This window comes from Arvicola amphibius, chromosome 17 (genome assembly GCF_903992535.2).
Source record: "Arvicola amphibius chromosome 17, mArvAmp1.2, whole genome shotgun sequence".
Taxonomy (NCBI): domain Eukaryota; kingdom Metazoa; phylum Chordata; class Mammalia; order Rodentia; family Cricetidae; genus Arvicola; species Arvicola amphibius.
Window position 1 is genome coordinate 955,034 of NC_052063.2, and position 23,365 is coordinate 978,398.

The 23,365-nt window shown below is 44.7% G+C and overlaps 1 protein-coding gene, 1 non-coding gene and 1 pseudogene across 2 annotated transcripts; 2 read left to right on the top strand and 1 right to left on the bottom strand.

The window, feature by feature from the left end:
- The first annotated feature begins 232 nt into the window (after positions 1-232).
- Positions 233-21,962, top strand: Rtcb (RNA 2',3'-cyclic phosphate and 5'-OH ligase). Its single transcript, XM_038315099.2, has 12 exons — positions 233-408; positions 1,632-1,710; positions 4,162-4,229; positions 5,145-5,244; positions 9,061-9,217; positions 11,275-11,431; positions 12,080-12,239; positions 14,164-14,339; positions 14,747-14,935; positions 15,512-15,622; positions 17,352-17,471; positions 21,511-21,962. The coding sequence occupies exons 1-12, from the start codon at positions 316-318 to the stop codon at positions 21,616-21,618; spliced, it is 1,518 nt and encodes a 505-aa protein (XP_038171027.1). The 5' UTR covers positions 233-315; the 3' UTR covers positions 21,619-21,962.
- On the bottom strand, positions 2,629-2,844 carry LOC119803319 (annotated as a pseudogene).
- LOC119803749 lies at positions 6,732-6,842 on the top strand. The gene has a single exon (XR_005283709.1). It is a non-coding gene; the product is annotated as a U6 spliceosomal RNA (small nuclear RNA).
- Positions 21,963-23,365: the final 1,403 nt, after the last annotated feature.

Here is a 23,365-nt window from a genome sequence, read left to right on the forward strand (position 1 = left end):
AGCATGTTCCAGCGAGTCAGCGCGAGTTCCAGACTCACTAATAGCTAAATGGTGAGACCTAACCTTTAAAACAAAAGTCCAATAGAACGGTAGTTTAACCAGATCTTTGGTTTAGCTTTCCTTCGCGGAAGGCATCATACTCAGATGACGGCGACTTGCGCGAGGAGATTTGAGCCTCGGCGCTTGCCTTCCTCCCTCCTGCGGCAGAGTCGGTCGCGCCTGCGCCCTGAGTCCTCAGAGGCGGCTACGCGGAGCCGGCGGACTGCGCGGCGGTTTCTCTTCGAGTCGGGAGCTGCCGCCACCTTCGCCGCCACCATGAGTCGCAGCTACAACGATGAGCTGCAGTTCTTGGACAAGATCAATAAAAACTGCTGGAGGATCAAGAAGGGCTTTGTGCCCAACATGCAGGTGAGGCGGGGCGGGGGTAGCGGCCTCGGGGCTGCGGGGCGGGGGAAGCGGCCTCGGGGCTGCGGGGCGGGGGAAGCGGCCTCGGGGCTGCGGGCCGCGCTTCCGCCGCTAACCGGCCTCCTCCGCGCCGGCCGGGCCGACCCCCCCTACCCCGCAGGGTCCGGGTCTGCTCCCCAGCGAGGACAGACACAGCGGGGCGGTTCGCGCGTGTTTTCCCCACTCACGTATTGTTCCTGGTCTTCGAGATGCCCGAGACCCCTAGGACCGGTCCGTACCCATCCAGGAAGACTGCCCTGACTTCGTGTCCTGTCTACTTCATTTTCTCCGCCTGAGTGATGTGGGAGCAACCCCTGGGCCTCGCTGCCCTCTCAGTCTCCAGGCCGTTTGTGCTCATGGCTTCCGTTAAAGCCGGGGAAGAAAACACTTTGAGGTTTTGGCACGTGTGTTAAGTGACTCGGTCCCTTAAGTGCCAGGGGAATGCAATTAAGGTTTGCAGTCCTTGGTCTTAGTAAAGAAGTTTCTGATAGGCCTTGCATGGTAGGTAGCTCAGGCCTGTATTCTCAGCACTGAAGGCAGAGGGCAGAAGACCCTATTAACGGATACTGTTGGGTTAGAGGACCGCCTAGGATGCCTACGGGACTAGCCAGAGCAACCTATTTAAGACTCTGAAAAATCACAAAATTTCCTTTTAGCCGTTCCTTTCATTTGACGCTAAACAGAATGTCTTTAAGCTCCCATTACTTTGCAAGATGCTAGGAAGAAAAAAACCACAGAAATAAAACAATGGTATTTTCCCATTATTTTGTGGAAAGAGGGGCAGTTGGTTAGTAGATTTATCTGCTAGTTTTTTATTTGACACATGAAAATTATACATTATTTAGGACACCATGTGTTTTTTTTAAAAAACTGTATAAGTTGCAAAATCATAATAGACATACCTCAGAAATTCATGAGCACTGAAGTAGTAGTTTGAATGTGCCTGTCTTACATATTCGTAGCCAGAGGTGGTGTAGATTGTTAGTTTTTTCTGATTTGGAGATAGTTGCTGAGATTTCACCGGCTGAATATTCGTGATTTGAATCCAGATCTGAAATGCTCTAAAATCTTCTAGGTTCTGATTGGAAGTTTTTCCTCTTATGAGACAGTAGCGCATACATTCGGCCCACCGCGTCTGTGTGTGGTGAACTTTGGTTTAGACTATGTTTGCCTTTCTCTTGTATCAGGTTGAAGGAGTGTTTTACGTGAATGACGCTCTGGAAAAACTGATGTTTGAGGAATTAAGGAATGCCTGTCGAGGCGGAGGTGAGTACACTTTAGGCTCATGTATGGTACGGTAAAGCCTCCCCTGTACCCTGAATAAAGAACTCAGCCAGTGTAAAACACTTCCAAGGAATGATCAAGACCTGAATGAAAGCACCTATTTGTGATCTCCTGTTTAGCGTGCTGCTGTTTAAGGGTTTGGGGCCTGGGGCTAGTCTGTTCTTAGATAACCTCACACAGCGGTAGCCTAACCCTAACCCGTGCTCCTGTTCATCCTGCACCCGCTGTGTCTCAGGCACCTCATTAGGTCTTTTACAGTGATTGTCCATGCCGTGGTTTATTTGGTTGGTTGGTTGGGTGTTGTTGTTGCTGTTGGGTTTTTGAGACGGGGTTTCGCTGTAGTTTTAGAGCCTGTCCTGAAACTAGCTCTTGTAGACCAGGCTGGCCTTGAACTCACAGAGATCGGCCTACCCAAGTACCCAGCTTCTATGCCATGTTTGTAATAACGAAAAAGGACGGTATTATCTGTCTTTTGTAGATGGGCAAATTCAGTGTACTTAAGTGATTTTTTTTTTTATATTTTTATTTTATGTGCATTGGTGTTTTGCCTGCATGCATGTCTGTCTGTAAGGGTGTCGGAATCCTTGGAGTTACTGACAGGAGCCGCCATATGGGTGCTAGAAGTTGAACCCAGGTCGTCTGGAAGAGCAGCCAATGCTCTTAATCCTTGAACCATCTCTCCAACTCCAGCTTAAGTGATTTTTAACTTGTCCTTGGTCACAACTTTGTGGTGACAGAGCCAAAATTCAAATCTGAATTCCTGATTTAAAGACCAGTGTTCCCTTATGCGTGTTCATGTACCCGTGTGCTTCTTAGATACATTTATTAATGCCACATTGTAAATGATACTTAGATAAGTGTATAGAGTGATGTCCCGTGTTACCATCCGACACAGATTGCTTAAGCTGAGCCCACAGGATTCACCCTGAATGGACTCGGGGGTGAGTGATGATGGGCAGGTGCAGGACTGGAGCCTTTCAAAGCTTTACTTCATCAGCACTCCTGATTCTATTAAGGATAAAGGTCGTTAACCCACTCCTACCCAAATTTCCTAGTAAACCTGGGTATAGGGGGTTTCATGGGGACCCAAGCATTCTTAATAAGGATTTGAAGCATCTCAAGAGGACAAGGCCAGCTCCTAACTTGTATGCTAGTTAGGTGAACATCAGGGCTGACACCTGTATCACATGGCTACCCCTCTTCCCTCACTTGAGCGTGTCCCCTTGTGTTAAGTGGCACTGCTGCAGGCCTTGGCTGTGGCTCAGTGAGGAAAGTGCCAACTGTGTAAGCATGAAGACCTGAGTTGGGATCCCTAGTATCCACGTCAGAACCAGGTGCCAGAGACGGGCAGAGCTTGCTGCTCAGTCAGTCTAACCAGTAACTGGTTCAGTGAGAGACCCTGCCTCAAAACGTAAGGTAGAAGGTTAGAGGGATGACTCAAGGGAAAAGGTGCTTGCTACACGGCCCTCACCACCTGGGTTCACTCCTAGAGCCATGTAAAGATAAGACGATAGAACTGGCTCTGCCAAGCTGTCCCCTGGCCTCCCTGTGCATTCACACACATAAACACAGCGAGTAGATAAAAATTTTAAGTAAGGTGGAGAGACATTGAGGAAGATACTGATTGTGGACTTGTGGCCTCCACATACACACATACACACACAGAGAGACACACAGACACAGATACACGTTTAAAAAAAAGCAACTGCTAACATTTGACAAAGCTGGACTTGCCCTCCATCCCTCCTGACTCTCAAGCCTTGTTTTCTCAGCTCTTTCCCCATTGCCTTTTACCCTTTAGATCGACACCACAGCTGATTTGGGGTAGTTTTGTTTTGAGACAGTCTTGATCCCTTAAAACTGGAGTTACAGATGGTCAGAGATGGTTTTGAGCTGCCATGTGTGTGCTGAGACTCGAACCTGGATCCTCTGCAAAAGCAGCCAGTGCTTTTAACTATTGAGCATCTCTCCAGCCCCCACTGTTAATATTTTTTTTTTTGTTTTTGTTTTTGTTTTGTTTTTCAAGACAGGGTTTCTCTGCAGCTTTAGAGCCTGCCCTGGAACTAGCTCTTGTAGACCAGGCTGGTCTCGAACTCACAGAGATCCGCCTGCCTCTGCCTCCCGAGTGCTGGGATTAAAGGCGTGCACCACCACCGCCCGGCTCACTGTTAATATTTTTAATAACTACTATGAGCTATAGAGAGTACATTTTATACTGGCGGCATAAAGATTAATAGTTAATGTTTTCTATGCCTCGTGCACAGAACACTGACGAGCGTGTCTGGCGTCCTGCCCCTCCTGTGAACGGCCTCCCCACTTGCGTTTCCACCATCTTCTCTGCTCTGTAACCAGAACCTCTACCCCTTCATGTACTTAAGTCGTGCTAAAAATTAAATGTGTCATTTTTCTTAGACTGAGGTGTGTTTGTTTCAGGTGTCGGTGGCTTCCTGCCAGCCATGAAGCAGATTGGCAACGTGGCAGCCCTGCCCGGGATTGTTCATGTGAGTCAGCCAGAACCTTGATCATTCACATTGTGTGTGATTGTGTGTGAGTTTGTTGGATGAATGAAGGGCTCCACCTAACGGATGCTGGTGTCAGTTAGACGGTGACCTTTGCCTGTAGCAGTAACACTTAGACTTAGGACTGAGGCCGGGTAGCCCCTCCGTCTCTTAATCTAAGCGTTTGGAGCGGCTGTTATGGAGGGATTTAGATCTTGTCGTTGTGCATTGTTACTCCTTCAGCAGTGCACTGTTCTAGGTCTCACTGTGGTGGGAAAGGACTGCCCAGCTGGCTATGCTAGCAATGCTGGGGCAGTGGCAGTGAACAGGGTGGAGCTGGGTGGTGTGTGGGGGGGGGGGGCTCCCACTAGCCTAGCGTTCAGAGTTCACCTTCAGAGGGGGTGCTGACAAGTAGATCCGTTTACCAGACTTTTATGAGGCTGCTTAATGCTAGTTAACAGTGCGGTGCTTTGGGGAGGGGAGATGGGGGTGGAGATGAAACGATGGGGCTCCTGCATCTCTGAACTCTTATTTCTGGTTGTCTCCATGTCTCAGCATATCTGACGTCTGTTCTGTATGGCGTGCCGTCCTTTACTCGGCCCCCAGTGTAAGAAATGTGCTATATTGATGTTACCAAATAGATTTCGTTTGTGAAAATCCTCATGACCTGCGTACACCATGGCACAACTACAGTTTGCCAGTGTCTTGAGAGAATTTAAGAAGTAACAGCACTGGCACTTAGCGTGTTATTCTCTGGCAGCCTGTCACTCTGAGCCTTCCCTGTTGGCCATCAGACTAGGAAATGACATCCTTGGTAGTATTCAGCTTTGTGAAAGGGTTCATAGACAGATAGTTCACTGACAGGGCTCAGAGTGAACAGAGTGGAACAGCTGTGTTTCAGGTCTTGTTCTTTTCCAGCGGTCTATTGGGCTTCCTGATGTCCACTCAGGCTATGGCTTTGCCATAGGGAACATGGCTGCCTTTGATATGAATGACCCTGAAGCCGTGGTATCCCCAGGTAAGGTGCTGGTGCAGTGTGGCTTCTCTTCTGAGACAGAGTGGGTTAGTGTGCATTTCTCAGTCTCATTTAGTGATGTCTTGTTTTCTACATTAAAGCTGCTTATGGACAATTAGCTATTAAAATATCAATCAAATCACTTACTGAAAACTTTGGGGATTTTTATCAGATGCCAGGGAATATCAGACATTGGCTGCAAAAGAAACATTTCTCTGACAAAATTTCTCTTGGTGACTCAGCTACTGCATAGGTAAATGTGTCTAGTGTCAACACTGAGCGTTATTGGGAGGAGAGGATGAATTGAGCTAGACTCAGTACTTCCTCGCATCGTTTTTCTAACACTAGTACTTTTCATTAATTTCTAGGCTAGATATAGGAGTCAGGCTTCATCATGGCGTGTTCACACATGTGTCATTCTACATAGGAGCCAGGCCTTCATGGCGTGCTCACACATGTGCCATTCTACATTGTCCATCCTTTCTCCTCCCCAGCTACCCTGTCCCTCCTCCAGTTGCTTGCCTTTCTTCCCCAAGTTAAGTCCACGCACCTCAGGCTACTTGTCTACGGCTTGTGTTCTGTTCCCTAATTCCCACCTCCCTTCAGATCCCTTCCTCCCCTCTCATGATCCTTTCAGCTTCATGACCAGCAAATGTGTAATACTTTGATATACACAATTTTAAATTTAGGTTCCACATATGAAAGAAAACATTGGATATTTGTTTTTCTGAGTCTGGATTACTCTGTTTAACAGTAATTTCCAGTTGCATCTGTTTTCCTGCAAATATTATTTTCTATATGGCTGAATAAAATTATTGCACACGTACTCCATTTTCTCTGTGCATCAGTTTGTGGGTGGCCATCTAGGCCAGTTCCACTTCCTGGCTGTTGTGAGTAGTGACACCATTAACTGACATGCAAGTGTCACCCAGGAGTGTTGGAGCAGGGTCATAGAGAGGGTCCATCTTCAGGAGCCTTCATACCGATTTCCACAGTGGTGGCCCGGCTTATATCCTCACTGTAGAGTATAAGGATTCACCAGCATTTGCTGTTGTTTCCTTGATGGTAGTCACTAGATAAGGTAGAATCACTTCTAGTTGTATACACCGTCTGTATGTCCATCCATCTGTGGCTATCAAATAAGTTCATTGAAAACCTTCCTCAGCAGGAGGAACAGTTTTGCTTTCGAAGAGTCTAAATGACAAAGCTTCCATTCGTGTCTTCAGGTCCTATCGCTGGCAATGGTGGACCAGGCCTTCACTGTAAGAATGATTGGGTAGAGTTTCAAATAGAATTAAAGACATGTGGAAGGCATGGGATACCACTGGTTGTTGAGGTGGAGAGGAAGAAGAAACAAAGATCCAAATATGTGAGCCCCACAAGTTAAAGATGTCTTCCTGTCCAGCTTCAGTGCTTTGAAATTTGAATCAGGCTTTATGGTTCAGCATGTCATCAGTGTTGTAAATATGTACACTTGGAAAGTGTATTTTGTGCTTGCTTCAGCAGCGCATAGACCAGAATTATAACGATACAGAGAAGATTAATTAGCATGGTCCCTGCACAAGGATGACATGCAAATTTATGATGTGTTCTGTATTGAAGAAAGGAATAAGGAGAGTGTATATTTTATAACATGTGCACACACACTAAGTATCACATTTGTTAGTTGGATTGTTAAATCATTAGTATTCAGATTGACATTTGCCATTACCTCAAGAGATAAACATACTTCACACAAAAACCATTAAAAATTGAGAATGGGGGGGCACATGAAGATGACTCAGTGGGCAGAGAACTTGCTGCACAAATATAAGGACTTAAGTTCTGATCCCCAGCTAATAAAAATTGGGCATGGGGTGTACCTCTGTAGCCTCCATGCCTGGAGACAGATCTTGGGGTCTTGCTGGCTAGCTAGTCTTTCTGTCACAGTGAGCTCCAGATTCAGTGAGAGACCCTATTTCAGAAAATAAGGTAGAGAGCAATAGAGGCCTTTGGGCAGTGGCTTCCACGTGTGCAATCCTGGGTGAATGCACACCTGTGTATGTACCACAGACAGAAAAGGAGGGTGTTGAGGAAAGGACATGCACACTATTGGTGAGACTGGATTGTTGAAGCAATTATAGAGAACAGTCCGTGGAAATTCTTTTTAAAAAAATTTTTTTAAATTTTTTAAAAAATAGGGGCTGGAGAGATGGCTCAGTGGTTAAGAACACTTACTGCTCTTTCAGAGGACCTAGGTTTAATTCCAGCACCCACGTGACAGCTCACAACTATCTGTAGCTCTAGTTCTGGGAGATCCGACTTCCTTATACAGATATATATGCAGAACACTGATGCACATGAAATAAAAATGAATAAATATTTAGATAATTCAGCCATGCCACTTTTGAGTATGTATCTAAAGGAACCGAAATCATTATTTCAAAAAGGTATCTGCATTTGTGTATTTACTGTAGCATTAATTTACAATAGCCAAGCCAGGGAAACAACCCAAATGTCAGTTGAAAAAAGGATAGTGGCAACAAGAGTGAGATTGTGCCGTCCTGCCTGTACACCACAGGACGGTGTGCAAGTCTGGCCAGGGGCTGGAGAGTGAGATACACACAGAGAGTCACGGGTCATCTTTGAAACAAGAATGCCCTTTTTATTGTGTTCCAGGGCAGCTTATATAGGGCTTTCTTTGACTGATGGCCACGCCCTAGCTCTCTGGATTTTTTTCAGCTGCAAGCCCACTAGAAACTACTCCCCTGTCATCAAGAACTCATGAGGGTGTCGTGCTCAGAGCAGCTGCAAGCACAGGAAAACAAGTTGTTTACTCCGGCAGGCAAGGGGTCATAAAAAATTCAGGGTCTGAGGGTCTACAGTCCCCAACATGGAATATTGTTCAGTATGAAAAGAGGAGATCCTGCCCATTTGGTACAACATGGTCAAAGTATAGAAAGAGGACACATGCGAAGGCCACTCATAGAATAGTGGTTGCCAGAGTAGGGGGAGGGTGGAGACTGCTGGTTTGGGAGGTCCTGGTTAAAGGACTCAGATTATGGTGAATTACAGTCCTGGAGACTCAGTGTACAGAAACAGTGACGTGCTTGAAATCTGCTATGACATCAGGTCTTGAGTTTTCTTCCCAGGGAGAAGGGGAATAATTATGAGTGATATGTTAACTAACTTAATTGTAGTGGTTGATGGTGTATGCGCATATACTTCATATAAACGTTGTTCCTTGTCAGTCATCTCCATGAAGCTGGAAGGCATGGTTTTCAGAAACACTTAGCTCTAAAAATTTCCAACTAACTGGTATATAGGGTTTCTATTGCTGTGAAGAGACACATGACCATGACACCTCTTACAGAGGAAAGCATTTCATTGGGACTGGTTTACAGTTTCAGAGGTTTAGTCCATTGTCATGGCAGGAAGCATGCCAGCCTCCTGAGATATCTTTAAAAGTTGGAGAAAATACAATTTAGATGTACAAAAGACAAAACATTGGAATTTTTTTTAAGGAAAAAAAAGATGCACAGTAGGAACGGTTGGCTCTTTGAGAAGACTGGCAGTTATCAGCCTCTTGTGAGACAAACGGAGGCAGGTCACTACTCCTGTCCGTCTGTCTGCCATGTTCCCCACTGTGCATGTGTTGCTTGCATTGTTTCAGTGTTGACAGACTTGCCCAGCAGCGAATCACTTTGATGGCTACATTAAAACATGCTTGTCCTTGAAGGAATGTGCCTTCTTTTAACTCCGTATTAGTAGTAAGGAACTTCAAGTAATGCTCTGATTGATTATTTTGCTAAGATTTGACTTAACTTCTGTATGTTGTAGGTGGTGTCGGATTTGATATTAACTGTGGTGTCCGCTTGCTAAGAACCAATTTAGATGAGAGTGATGTGCAGCCTGTGAAGGAACAACTTGCCCAAGCTATGTTTGACCACATTCCCGTCGGTGTGGGATCAAAAGGTGTTATCCCAATGAATGCCAAGTAAGAGCACGGGATTCCGGTAAACGGAAAGGGGGGAAACCACGCGGCTTAGCTTTGCTTCCAGTTTAGACATTTACTCAGCCACTTGTTAGGAAGCGCAGGTTAGTGCTTGTAAAGCGTTAGCTCCAGCCCATGTTCATTAGAACAGCCCTTGAGCTGGGCTTGGTGGCATACATCTATAGTCCCAGCCTCTCTGGGGGCTGACATGGTGGGATCATTTTAACCCAGGAGTTCAAAGCCATCATGGATAACATATAAGACTCTGTGTCTACAATTTAAAAAGAGAAAGCATGTGGCCAGAAAGAGGACTCAAGACTGTTGGCTGCTCTCCCAGAGGCCCAGGGTTCGATTCCCAGCACCTACACAGCAGCTCACAACCGTCTGTAACTCCAGACACCTTGTTCCGACCTCTGTGGGTACTGTATGTACCTGGGGTACAGGATATGTTGGAGCGAAACTCCCATATACATAAAAGTTAAGAACAGTCCTTGACATAGAGTATTTTTAGAATAATGACACTGTGCCCAATACCTCACCAGATGATGACCACTGCTAGCAGAAAGCAAACTAACAAGAGGAAGTTAAGCTTGGTAAGTGGTGTCAGGGTTCAGACTGAAGAGCTTTGGCCTCTCAGACAGGCTGTGTTCTAAGTAGCTCTCAAGGAGCCCATTCATCTACCATTTTTTTTAATGATGGTACTGAATATGTGCTCTTTTTAGCTAAGTAGTGCAGTAATTCAAGGCTACAGTGCTTCTATCTCTTGGGTACCTAGTGAAGGTGCTGTACTGCTCATGCCAAATGGTATACCTTACACGTGGCAGGGTCTTGTCTACCCTAAACCTGCTGTGTAACCAGGCTGGCTTAAACTCATGGTCCCTGCCTCAGCCTCCCAAATACTAGGATTGCAGGTGTACACCACCATATCTAGATCAAATGTTGTGTTTATCAAGTATAAGTCAAAGATGTTTCGTTGACATGTGCATTGTAAGCACTTTGCATTTTAAGTTTGTATGCATACACTAATGCATAAATGCTCTTAACTGTTACCTGTTACACAGTCCTTTCCACAAAAAATTAAATAAAAAAACACGTGAAGGAAATTTAATTTAGATGCTTATCCTTTATTTTCATATGACCCCTGTGTCACCCCAATGTGAAAAACATACATGTAACAATGATTGGTTGAACATGAAGCATCTTTACAAATGTTTCAGGTAAAATTTCATCCTAATTCATTTTGTTTGTAAAGGGTTGTCATCTAGGGTAGTGGAGAAGGGAGTATTCTCTTCTGGTTGTGTGAGAAGACTGTCCTTTGGGTGATAGTGAAGCATCCGCTCTTTAAGCATTTAATGTTTGTGCCCTAAATCTTCAAGGTGTAGATGCAGTAAAGTCACACAATGCTTTGGTGAAAATAAACCTTAGATGTAACCTGTTACTTGAGGAAATTCAGATATCTTCATTTTTTGGCTATTTTTTTCATAAATTATTAATAAAGACATGTAAAATAGAGGTAGATGGTAATATCTGATTAAGATTACAGCTTTCTGTGCTGTTTAATTGTCCCCCTGAGAGGCAGATGCACTATAAAAGAAAATAATAATTGAAAAATACATCACATGGGCTGATGATACATACCTCAGTTGGTAGAGTACTTACTTAGTATACATGAAAACTGAGCACGATGATACGTGTTGTGTCCACACTTTGGAGATAGAGACAGGAGTTTTTGCCAAAGGTCATCTTTGGCTACATAGTGAGCTCAAGGCCAGCCTGAACTACATGAAAACCTGCTTTGTTTTGTTGTACAACAGACCATGTAAATGTCAAGTGAAACTGTAATCATGTTTATAACACTATCTCCATTTTACATAGTGATTATTTATGTGACTACTTTCCTCAAAAACAAACAAACCAGAAACCTAGAAAGCATGAACTCTTAACCAAGCCTGGTACACGGGAGGAGTAGCTGTCACTCATCCCTGTGGGTCTGTGGGAGGTGTTTCTCCTAACTGCAGTTGTCCTTTGCTATGAAATGACCGTTTCCTTGCTCACCCCAGAGACTTGGAGGAGGCGTTGGAGATGGGTGTGGACTGGTCTCTGAGGGAAGGCTACGCCTGGGCTGAAGACAAGGAGCACTGTGAGGAGTATGGGAGGATGCTGCAAGCTGACCCCAACAAGGTCTCACCCAGGGCAAAAAAGAGAGGCCTTCCTCAGGTAACTCACTTCGCAGGATCTACATGCTATTTTAGCTTTCATCATGGAGGAAATCCTTACCTTCTGTTTAACAAAAAGTATATCCTTAGAGTTTTTGTTTGTTTTTTACAGTACACCAAAAAACACAAATCTGTTTGCTTATGCATCATTTTTCTGAAAAGTTACCTAGAGCTTGCAGATATTCATAAAAGATTGTGAGTTCTAACATGGGGTACAATTATGAGACTTACAAAGTGTGCCAAAGTTTATCTAAGAATGTAGGGCACTGAGACAGTACAGTGCAGTGACGGAGACACAGGCCTCACCCCAGTTCTAATCTCTAGAGCGCCCGTAAAGGTGGAAGGGGAGGCTGACTCTCCTCTGCATAAGTGCTATGGCACATGCCCGACACCGTACAGACGCGACAGCCGTACACAACTTAAAGCTCATGCTACGCTAATGCTAATGCTCCTGTGCAGTCCACATTATTTTTGGAATATGCTGTAATAAGAATTTCTAAGACTTAGAATTTTTTTGTTACTTGAGACACTGTGTATAGTTACTTTGTTGGCTTGGTTTTACCTGTTTGCTTTTTAAATATATGTTTGTTTGTTTACTTGTTTTTAACTACAATAGAAACTATTTAATCAGACATTCTTACATTTCCAGCTGGGGACCCTGGGAGCAGGCAACCACTATGCAGAAATCCAGGTTGTAGATGAGATTTTCAATGACTATGCTGCTAAGAAGATGGGCATCGACCATAAGGGACAGGTGTGTGTGATGATCCACAGTGGAAGCAGAGGCTTGGGCCACCAGGTAGCCACAGGTATGTTCTAGCAAAGGTGTGGTTTGTGGGGAACAGGATGAGAGAGTTAAATTGAACCATGGAAGTACACTGTGTGGGTTTTTAACTTGTGACTTTCTTTACTTGTGACCCTGAACAAACTAACTTCATTGGATCTTTCTAGTCTGAAACAAGTGGGTAGCAAGGTTAGTGAAATAATATATGCAAAGCATTGAAATGCATGGGCACTGAGGAAGGCCTTGGTAATGCTAGTTCTGTTTAGCGCTGTGTTGTCTGTTGGGGGTTTGATGCGAGAGATTTGAAGTAACCAAAAATAGTCCTTTTGGAATAAATCAGTTTTAATAAAAGGAGAAAGAGGGACACTTACAAAGCCAAGGCTCCAGCGAAGCAGAGGGTGACACGGGAAAAAAAACAGGGCGTCTCTCTCCCACCCAGTTCTTTTATAAAGGTACCCCTCTGCCCTGGGGCAGCCACGCCCCTGAACGCAGGGATTGGGCCAGCTGCCCCAACAGGGGTTAGTGTTGACTAACCACCTTGATAGTACTTGGACTGTGGAGTTTAGGTACTCATTCAGTCAGCCTATAGTCCTCGGCAAGGTTAGTGATTTTGGTGGATTGGATTTTAAAATCGGTGCTTGGCCTCACTGTCTGATGGATAAGATCGTGTTCATCGAGAAAAAGGATTGGAGAGCTCAGTTAGTAAAGCGAGGGGCAAGCCCAGTGACCTAAGTTCAGTCCCTCAACCCACAGAAATGCTAGGATGGTGGTGCGTGCACACTTGTAATCAATCAGTGTTGGGGAAGCAGAAACAGACAAATGCGTGGGATTCACTGGAGCAACACAAGGTTGACTACTGGCATCCACATGGACTCTCATCCAGACCCTCACACCACCACCACCAAGGATAAAACGTAGTAGTTGGTAAAATATTGTAAGAAAGGAACATTAATATGTTTTTAAAATCTTGAGATCGCTTCATAGACAATTCTCAAGCTAGGCCTTGGGATTTGAATAGTTAACACATAGAAGACGTTCATGAAAATAAGCAGGAAGAACAAACCAAGGAACATGGAAGTCGGTGTCTGGATGGCTTACAGGCATCAGTGACTGTGGGAGACAGTGTACACACATGGAAATTATAATATCAAATTCCATGTTCCATCACCCGTACAGCTGTGTCTTAATCTGTAAAAATCAATCATTTGTGCCAGCCTGATCCTTGATCTAGCAGATATGAAGCACCGACTGTGGCTTTCATGCTGAGTAACGCTCTGCATTCATTTGTAAGACACTAAAAATTATGTTTAAGACATTTATTGTTCCACACACTATGATCTTCCAAGAGGTGAGCAGAGGGAGCACAGCTGTGAAGTAGCCCGAACAATGTAGTTAACTAGGAGACACATGAGTTATAAAGTGAGACCCTGTCTTATGATAATAACAAAATATATGCTGTTCTCATCTACTTACATGTTGGGAAGGGAGTCCATGTTGCTGTTAGTTATACACATCCCATTTCAGGTTTCTGGAGGCATATGCTATCTGTATGTCTCACAAATCTATGTCACCATACTCAGAAGAAGATTCTCAGTAAATATCTTTTTAAAAAAATTTGTTTTGTGTATGTGTCTGTCTGTCTGTCCTTGCTTGTCTGTATGTGCACAATGTGCACACAGTGCCCATGGAGTCCAGAAGAGGGTACATATCCCCTGGAACTGGAGTTTTAAGTCAGTTGTGAGCCACTATGTGGGTACTGGGGACGCAGTCAGTGCTCTTAGTTCCTGAGCCATCTTTTCAACCCCAAATAAATCTTGATTGAACAGATAGATGAACTTAGAAGCACACGTAGGGTTTTGTTTTGATTTTGAATGTTCTGTCTTTCTACAGTAAATCTGAATGATTTAAGAGAAACTTCCCTGGGCTTACCTAAGGCTCTGTTGTTTCAGATGCACTGGTAGCTATGGAGAAGGCCATGAAGAGAGACAAGATTATAGTCAATGACCGGCAGTTGGCTTGTGCTCGGATTGCATCCCCAGAAGGGCAGGACTATTTAAAGGGAATGGCTGCAGCTGGAAACTATGCCTGGGTTAACCGCTCTTCTATGACCTTCTTAACCCGCCAGGTAAAATAAAATTGCTCTCTTGAGTTAATCAGGAAGTTAAGCATGTTTGATTTTAGAAATTTGTATTCTGGATACTAGAGAAGTATCTTAAGTTTTGGTGTCTTTGGCCAGGAGAGTAATCAAGAGGGCCTGGAAAATAAGAAAAGACCCAGAATGGCCTCAGTTTGTCTTGAGCCACAGCAAGAATGCAGATGCTGTTCTCTGAGGTTGAGAAGGCTGTGAAAGAAGTGTCAGGCAAGATCCACAGAGGCAGACTGTGTGTTCTCCAGGGTGGTTTCTGTGTTCATGTGGAGATCAGTGACTGCTGTTTTTGAATTCTGAAGTCCCCACTCAGGAATTCACTAGCCAAAAGCAGTAAAGTACATTCTCAAGAGCTAGAGCTACTTGTAATGGAAACTTTCCCCTAGGCTTTTGCGAAAGTCTTCAACACAACCCCTGACGACTTGGACCTGCATGTGATTTATGATGTTTCTCACAATATTGCCAAAGTGGAGCAGCACGTGGTCGATGGGAAGGAGCGGACGCTGTTGGTGCACAGGAAGGGGTCCACCCGTGCTTTCCCCCCGCACCACCCACTCATTGCTGTTGATTACCAAGTATGTAACCCTGTCTGTGTTTGAGCCGTGAGGTCATGATGTAGAGAATGCTAGATACGGACTTAGTTAATCAGGGAAGCAGTAAGTGTGTAAAGAACAAAGCCTGTCCTCCATGACAGCAGTGGTTCCCAGTCTGCCCCAGTGATGCCCCGTCCCATAGTGAGTGCTGTCTTAGTTCTGTATTAGGAATGTTTTACTCCCTTGAGCTCAGTGGTAGCCCAAAAGTTATTGGAGGCAGGACAGAGGTTAAACTGCAGTTTTTCTTTCCCTTATGCTTAAGTTTTGTAGTTGAGGAAGTCCAGAGAGGGCAGTCCTTGTCATGGATGAGAAATCCTGCAATACTTCCCTCCAGTCTGAGAGTTTTCTGTGCTATGTACAGTCTGTTGTGGACCTCACATCTTCCTTCTTTTTCTTTTCCCCAAGAGCCAAAAAAAAAAAGTAATTCCTTAATATAGCTAGCTGTAAGAGCATTGAGTTTAGAGCGTTAGGTTTCTTCTACAATTCTGCAACACGAAGTTTCAGCATAAAAAGCATGTACCTTTCCAACACTTACCATTTGGTGTTGTGTATCCGCAGCTCACTGGACAACCAGTGCTTATTGGTGGCACCATGGGGACCTGTAGTTACGTTCTGACTGGCACTGAGCAAGGCATGACTGAGACCTTTGGAACAACCTGTCATGGAGCGGTAAGGAGATGAAAACTTGCTTAGAAATTTACTCTTCGGGGTTAAGTTTAGCAACATCAAAGTTTGAGTGTGTCATGACTACTGCAAATGATTCCCCACAATATACTGTTTAGTGAGCTGACTGAAATCACCTAGAAAATCCAGCTGGACAGTTACCAACGTAGCCGAGCTCAAGGCAACTGGCTTGTAGGTGACATAACTGTCGGAAGCCCCGCACTGGACCTGCTCAGTCCGCTCCAGATGTGGGCAGACGTACTCTCAGCACAGAGAGCCCGTCTGTTTGGTGATGCCTCACATCTTCTCAGCCACCTGTGGTGAACTGTGTACAGAGCTGGGAGCTCTACATTCTTCTACTCCAGTTCAGCTGTGGCCACAGGGCTGTGTAAACAGCCATTGCTTTGTTTCAGGAATTTTTGCTTACAAAAAGGTGGTTGACTGATGGATACTTAGTGATGTTTAGAATCATTCAAAATAAGTCTTTAAATATAAAATGTTTTATTTTCAAAAATGGTATGATGAGTCTTCTTGATAAAGGGCACAAATAAGTTTAAACTAGCAAAGGTAGGTAGGTGTGTGTGTGTGTGTGTGTGTGTGTGTGTGTGTGTGTGTGTGTGTTCCAGAGTCAACATTGGTTGTCTCCTCCAACACTCGGCACCTTGTTTTGTGAGGCAGGGTTTCTCCCTGAACCTGGGGCTCACTGATGGCTAGACTGACTGGCTAACCAGCCTTTGGGATCCTCCTGTCTTCTCCTCCCAGTGCTGATCTTACAGGCGTGTTCCTAGCTCTCATCTGGGAGCTCAAGAATCAAACTCATGTTTTCATGCTTGCCTAGCAAGAGCTTTACTGATCCATCTTCCACACCAGGTGGTCTCGTTTGCTTTAAATCTATTTATCCTTTATTTCTTTCTTCATGTGTGGGTATACCAGGAGGGGTATGATGTGACCTAGCATGCAGGTGAAGTCAGGACAGCTCTGTGTCGGTTGGAGCTCTCCTTCCATGGTATGGCTTCTGGGAATCAAACATGACAGCAAGCACCTTTTACCTGCCTCACCATCGCAATGGCATTTTGGGTTGTTTTTTTTTTTTGTTTGTTTTAAACTTTTTATCATTATTATAAGATAAAAGAAAAATGAAGCCTCATACAGTGATATGCTCCTGTAATCCTAGCTACTGATGAGGCTGATGTAGGAGGAGTACAAGTTCAAGGCCTGCCTGTGCATTGTAAGCAGCATAGCAAGGCTTAGCTCAGAAGTGAACACACAAGGCAGGTGCGATCATTCAGTGGGTAGGTACTTGCTGCAAGCCTAATGACCCTCATTCCCTGGAGCCCTCACACCTGCAGTTCCCGCACTCCAACAAGATGGGCAGCAGAGACTAGAACCTTAGAAGGAGCTGCACATCAGCTGCCCTGGAGTTTGCAGCAGCAGCAGAAACAAGAGCCTTACCTCAGCCAGGTGGAAGGAGAGAGCCCACTTCTGAAAGCTGTGTTCTGGCTCCACACACATGCCAGGGCTTTTATGCATATATGTGCTGATGTGCACACACACTAACGATAATGAGGGCAAATGAGTAAATACATAGGAGGATGTGATAATGGCAAGAATTTAAATAATCAAGGAAAAGGCATATAATCCCAAGGGCTTAAATAATTACTAGCGTCAAACAAAGTTTTAGTTCAAAATTCATAAATTGAAGTTCACTCCTGTCCCTGATCCTTTCTCATTCTAGGGTCGTGCGTTGTCCCGAGCAAAGTCTCGCCGTAATTTAGATTTCCAAGATGTCCTAGACAAACTGGCAGATATGGGAATTGCAATCCGTGTTGCTTCACCCAAGCTGGTTATGGAAGAGGTGAGTGAAGTCCTGATGGATGTTTTAATCAAAAGACCAGAGGGCAGGGACAGGGATCTGTGGGATTGCTTACAGAAACGACTTGGAGTTTTTGATGATTTCTTTTTGGATTTTGGCCTTTTTTTGGTTCACTTTTTCTGGTTTGAGAATTCCATCCACGAGTTTACAGTTTTTATCGTTGTCACCACCACCACCACTCAGTGTTCCCTTCCTGCACATCGGCCTTGGACTTGAAATAATCCTCAGCCTCCTAAGTGCTAGGATGACAGGTGTGAGCTGCTACTCCTGTCAATTTTTGTTTATCTCATTTTGATTTTATATTGCCCTTTGTTTGGAGACTAATTACAGGCTAAGTCTATTAGAATGATTTTTACCGTTCATATAGTTTCTTTCTACATTATAATGTTTAAAAACATGTTGAGAGGACCAGCAAGTTGGCTCAGTATGGTGATCTAAATTTAATCCCAAAATCCCATATGATTGAAGAAGAAAACGTGTTCCTTCAAATTGTCTTCAACCTGTTCATGTGCAGTGTGGCATGTGTGAACACACAGGCAATGAAATTTAATTGTACAAAATTTAAAATAATAAAGAACTTTTTATTTTTTATTTTTATTATGTGTACAGTGTTCTGCCTGCATGTATCCCTACATGCCTGAAGGGACACCAGATCTCATTATAGATGGTTGTGAGCCACCATGGGGTTGCTGGGAATTGAACTAAAGACCCCTGCAAGAGCAGCCAGTGCTCTTAACCTCTGAGCCGTCTCTCAAGCCCTAGAGGTAGTTTAAGATGACCCGTTGCTCATCTTGACTGTGCACAATTGTATACTTATATTTCAATTTAGAGTACATTTGAAAAAGGAGAGAGACATGTTTAAAGAGAGGTTTTGTTTAATTCACAGAGAGGAAGAATTGTGTATAAAGATCTGCACGAACTTAAAGAGAAAACCAGTTATCTAACCCTTCCCTTCATTTCTTTTTCTTTTTTACTGCCACATGTCCTTGATGCTGTTTTGAACCTAAAGTGAAACTTTATTTGTCCTTTTAAAAATGCAGCCTCTGATAAGTTCTTGGTGTCACTCTGTAGTCAGTGCTCCCAGATGTGTGTCTTACCTCTGGTCACAGTGGGTTTTTACATAGTTTCCCTCTTTTTGCTGCTGTAAATTAATTTATGGTAGGTATATTCATTCTTCAAGTTTTTAATGATTAGAAGTCTAAAGCAGAATTACCAGGTCAAACCTTACTTTTGTGATAATTTATACTTGTTTTTAAGAGTAACACATTTGGCAGGGCTTTGGGGGCTGGAGCCCTGACTTGGGAGTTAAGAGCACTTACTGCTTTTTCAGAGGACCTGGGTTCAATTCCCAGTGCCTATGTGGTTTCTCACATCTACTCATAACCCCAGTTCAATTAACTCTGCCCTCTTCTGGCTTCTGCATGTAACAGACAGACATAAAATGTACAAAACACTCCAACATATAAAATAAATAAACCTAAAATTATCATCACAACTTATAAAGTAATAACTTTAAAGGATATGGAAAACACTAAGAAAAAAAAACCAGCAGCATTCGTCCAGCCAGAGATGGCAACCACTTTCCTGTTTTACTTACCTCATGGCCTTTTTCATTCCTATGGTCTTATTTATTAGACATTTGTTCTGGTGCTAAGGAAGACATAGTGGAGAAAAATAATGTAATCCTTTCCTATGGAACATAAGAGACAGTAAAATTGTAGTGTATTAGTAACGATGTAAATGCTGTGAAGTCAGAGGAAACAAGGGAAGGTGTAAGGGATGGCTGGGCGCATGCAGCTCTTCGTAGGCTGAGCAGGGAAGGCTTTGATGTGGTGATGCTTGAGTGTGGGCCTGAAGGACACAGTGGCGTGAGCAGGAGATGCACAACTCCTGAGGGGTACAGAGCTCTAGGCAGGAACAGGCAAGGAAGGAGATGAAGTCATTAGAGAGGCACCAGACCCTTTGGGTTGTATCCCTACCCCAACCTCGCCTTTGATTTACAGAACTTTTGCTTTTGCTCAGAGTGATGGGAAGACGGGAGGATTTGAGTGAAGGGGCTTTGGTCTGCCTAGTGTGCCTGGTGCTGAGGAGAGAAAACCTGACAGTGCAGAAAAGATGAGGTGGGTCACCTGCTAGGGCTCGCGTCCGAGTGAGAGGAACGTCAGGATGGCGTGTTCCAGGGGAGCACCTGACTATCCTTAAAGTACGGCCCAGTGAGAGAGAGGCAAGTCGTGGTGATATTTTGTTTGTGCTCTGACAAATGACGCTTACCTGAAGATTAGAGGGCGGAGCTAGCCACTAGTTAACCATAGAGACCAGGCAGTGGTGGCGCACATCTTCAGTCCCAGCACTAACTAGGGAGTTGGAGACAGGAAGTGATATGGCTGGGCAGAGAGAAATACAAGGTGGGAGGAGACAGGAGCTCGGCCCTTTTCAGTCTGAGGATTTTGTAGAGGTAAGGACTCTAGTGGCTGGCTGCTCTGCTTCTCTGATCTTTCACCCCTAATACCTGATTCTGGGTTTTTATTATTAAGAACAATTAGAATTCGCTCTACAGCTGGGCAGCAGTGGCACATGCCTTTAATCCCAGCACTCGGGAGGCAGAGGCAGGTGGATCTCTGTGAGTTCGAGGCCAGCCTGCTCTACAAGAGCTAGTTCCAGGACAGGCAGCAAAGCTACAGAGAAACCCTGTCTCAAAAATCAGAAAAAAGAAAAAAGTAAAAAATTGGCTCTACAGGAAGTTATTTAGGAGGTTCACTAACAGGGATGGTAGGCCGTCTGGTTGGTTGAAGGAGTGTTGCCATGGAGAGAGGAAGGAACAGGAGCCCAAATGTGCACTTGTAGAAGAGTTGTAAACTCTGGGCCACAACCCCAGAGAGCGGTTGAGGTGTACAGAGCCACAGCCACCACACAGCCCGAGTGAAGGTGCTTGCAAGTGAAGAGGCCGCCCTGAGTAATGGCATCATTCAGATTGATGGCAAGAGGGCACCAGTGAGCCGGGGGCTAGCTGTCTGTCCCCCAGCTCATTTCATGTGGCTGATAACCGAGTTGAGAGCTTGTGGGTGGGTGGTCTAATGTGACTGGTAGTTTTGGGGGAGAAAAGAGAGAGTGGAAATACACATGAATATTATGGGGACTCGTGTTCCATTCTAGGCCCAGTCACATGACCCAGTTTGAGAGGGGGAAATCTGCTTCATAAGGTTGGAGGCAAAAACCGCATCAGGGGGGATGCAGGTTTAGTCACAGCAGGGTGAAGGAAGTGGACAGAGGAAGGCTTCTGCCCGAGAGTCACTGAAGTGGTCCCAGAGGTTCAGATATGGAAATGGAGCACACAGCCCAGTCAGGGTCTGGGCAGCCTGCCGTGTGTTAGCAGGTGCAAGGGATTGGCGGTGGTTGTAAGGAGTGGGTGTGTGGGGGGCAGGGGGTTGTGTACACACACAGCCACACACTTGCAGTTGTTTAGATAGACACAGATCTCTTGTGAAGAGGAAGGTACTAATCTACATTCATTTAGAAACTTTAATAGCTGCTGAAATAGAAATAATTTTGCTCATATTACTATTCTGTCATTTGGAGCATTTCCTTCCAAGCAGATTGGTGTGTGCACTTGAAATGTGAAACTGCTTCTCTTTTTAATTAGTGTATGTAGTGTGTGTGCACGAGTGTCTGGGCCAAAGCATGTGTGAGGACCAGAGACAGCAGTCAGTTCTCTCCTCCTCATACTGTGTGTTTCAGGGATAAAAGTCGGTCACCAGACTTGCACATTCCCCACTGGGCCATCTCACTGGCCCCTGCTTTTAATTATACAAATAATAGATGATTTTGAAGAAATTTTTAGAAAATTTAGGACCACTTGTTTATCTCACACCCCTTAACAGCATTGAGTTTGTTCATATTTTTAACTTTTGCTCAGTTAATGGGCAAAAATATCCCGAGTATTTCTTATAATTTCAAGTAAATCTTTGTGTTTTGAAAGATTTCTTGTTGGTGGACTTTAAAGTGTTCATTCCCTTCCCTGTAGGCTCCAGAGTCCTATAAGAATGTGACAGACGTCGTGAATACCTGCCATGATGCTGGGATCAGCAAGAAGGCTATTAAACTGAGACCAATTGCAGTTATTAAAGGATAGAGCCAAGCCCAGCAGAGCCTTGAAGTGCCCATGGACTGAAATGCTTAAGACATGAGTCTCAAGATCCAGAGTGCACACTGTGCACGCCACAGTGACTGGTGCAGAGGCTGCTGTTCCAGGAGCCAGGGTTGTAAAACAGCCTTCCAGGAGACACGTCTCCATTTGGAGCAGGCAAATGTGCCTCTTCCTTCTTTAGCCCAGATTTTTGGGAAAATCTACTAGGGTGTAGGGAAGGGTCAAAAAGTTGCCTTACTCGGTCATACAAGTCTGTAATCACCAGAGTGGACTTTTCTAGCCCAACAGGTATCATGACAATGTTCTATTAAATATGGTTTGTGAATGTTTCCTCTCTTCTACTGTGTCGGATTGTGTCCATCTGTGGCCCTCCTCTCCACCCAGCAAAAGCTTAGACTCCCTTCTCTCATAGGAGCACCAGGCACCCAAGGTGTTGTAATCAGATGGTAGATAAGTGCATAGTGGGGTGTGCTGAGGAGCAGGAGCCAGAGAAGAGGCAGAGTACCTTCAGCACGCTGTCAGCAGACTTCTGACCGCTTCAAGGAATGCTTTGCACGCTGACAGCAAAGAGCTCCCAGGTGACCCCACGTTTACATCTTTATTTAATTATGTAAAAACATTAAATGGGGCTGGAGAGATGGCTCAGAGGTTAAGAGCACTGGCTGTTCTTCCAGAGGCCCTGATTTCAATTCCTAGCAACCACATGGTGGCTCACAGCCATCTGTAATGAGATCCGTTGCCCTCTTCTGGCATAAGTTGCAGTGGAAATTCCCAAGATACTGGCGATGCCAGAAATGTGCAACATTCACCAATAAAAGCTGCAGGCTCTGAGTGGACCTGGGCTAAGAGAGACCAACTGTGTTGCAGGCAACAGCTGGAAGGCAGTACTTCTGTCTTAGTTTGAGTTACCAATGCTGTGAAGAGACACCACGACCACAGCAACTCATAAGGAAAACATTTAATTGGGGCGGCTCACAGTTGCAGGGGTTCAGTCCATTTATCATGGTAGGGAGCATGGCAGTGTGCAGGCAGACATGATGCTGTTGACGTGACCAGAAGGCAGAAGTAAGTCACTGGGTGGTATCCTGAGGATCGGAAACCTCAAAGTCCATCCTGACGGTGATGCACTTCCTCCAACAAAGCCGCACCTCCTAATAGTGCTAATGAGATTGTGGGGTCGGTCAATTACATTCAAACTACCAAGCTTGTTGGAGCTCAGATGGCGTCTTGATGCTACCCAGATATACCCACGTGGGGCTGAAGAGTTTGGTGTTTGCTGGGTTTCAGTCTTGCTTTGGTCTGGTTTGTCCCTGTTATGGTCCCATTCTTCTCTTTTAGAAAAGGAATACTTAACTCTTTGCCATTGCGTGCTAGAAGTGTATAGTTTTAAACAGTGCCTTGAGACCCAGAAGAGACTAACAACTTTTTAACAGTGGTTAAAAAGCCAAAAAACTATTAGACTGAAAACCCTTGAAATTGAATTTAATGTATTGTACATAAGATGTCCATGAACCTAAGTAGAATGTTATAGTTTGGATATAAAATGTACCCTACAGGGTCATGTTTTTTGGTTCTTTTTTGTTTGTTTTTCGAGACAGGGTTTCCCTGTAGTTTCTAGAGCCTGTCCTGGAACTCACTCTGTAGATCAGGCTGGCCTCGAACTCAGAGATCCACCTGCCTCTGCCTCCCCAGTGCTGGGACTGAAGGAGTGTGCCATCACCACCCAGCCCCG

Coding starts and splice junctions, on each gene's coding strand:
- Rtcb (XM_038315099.2), top strand. CDS start 316: ATGAGTCGCAGCTACAACGATGAGCTGCAGTTCTTGGACAAGATCAAT. Junction 5,245..9,060: donor TGAAGCCGTGGTATCCCCAG/GTAAGGTGCTGG, acceptor TGTATGTTGTAG/GTGGTGTCGGATTTGATATT. Junction 14,340..14,746: donor TGACCTTCTTAACCCGCCAG/GTAAAATAAAAT, acceptor ACTTTCCCCTAG/GCTTTTGCGAAAGTCTTCAA.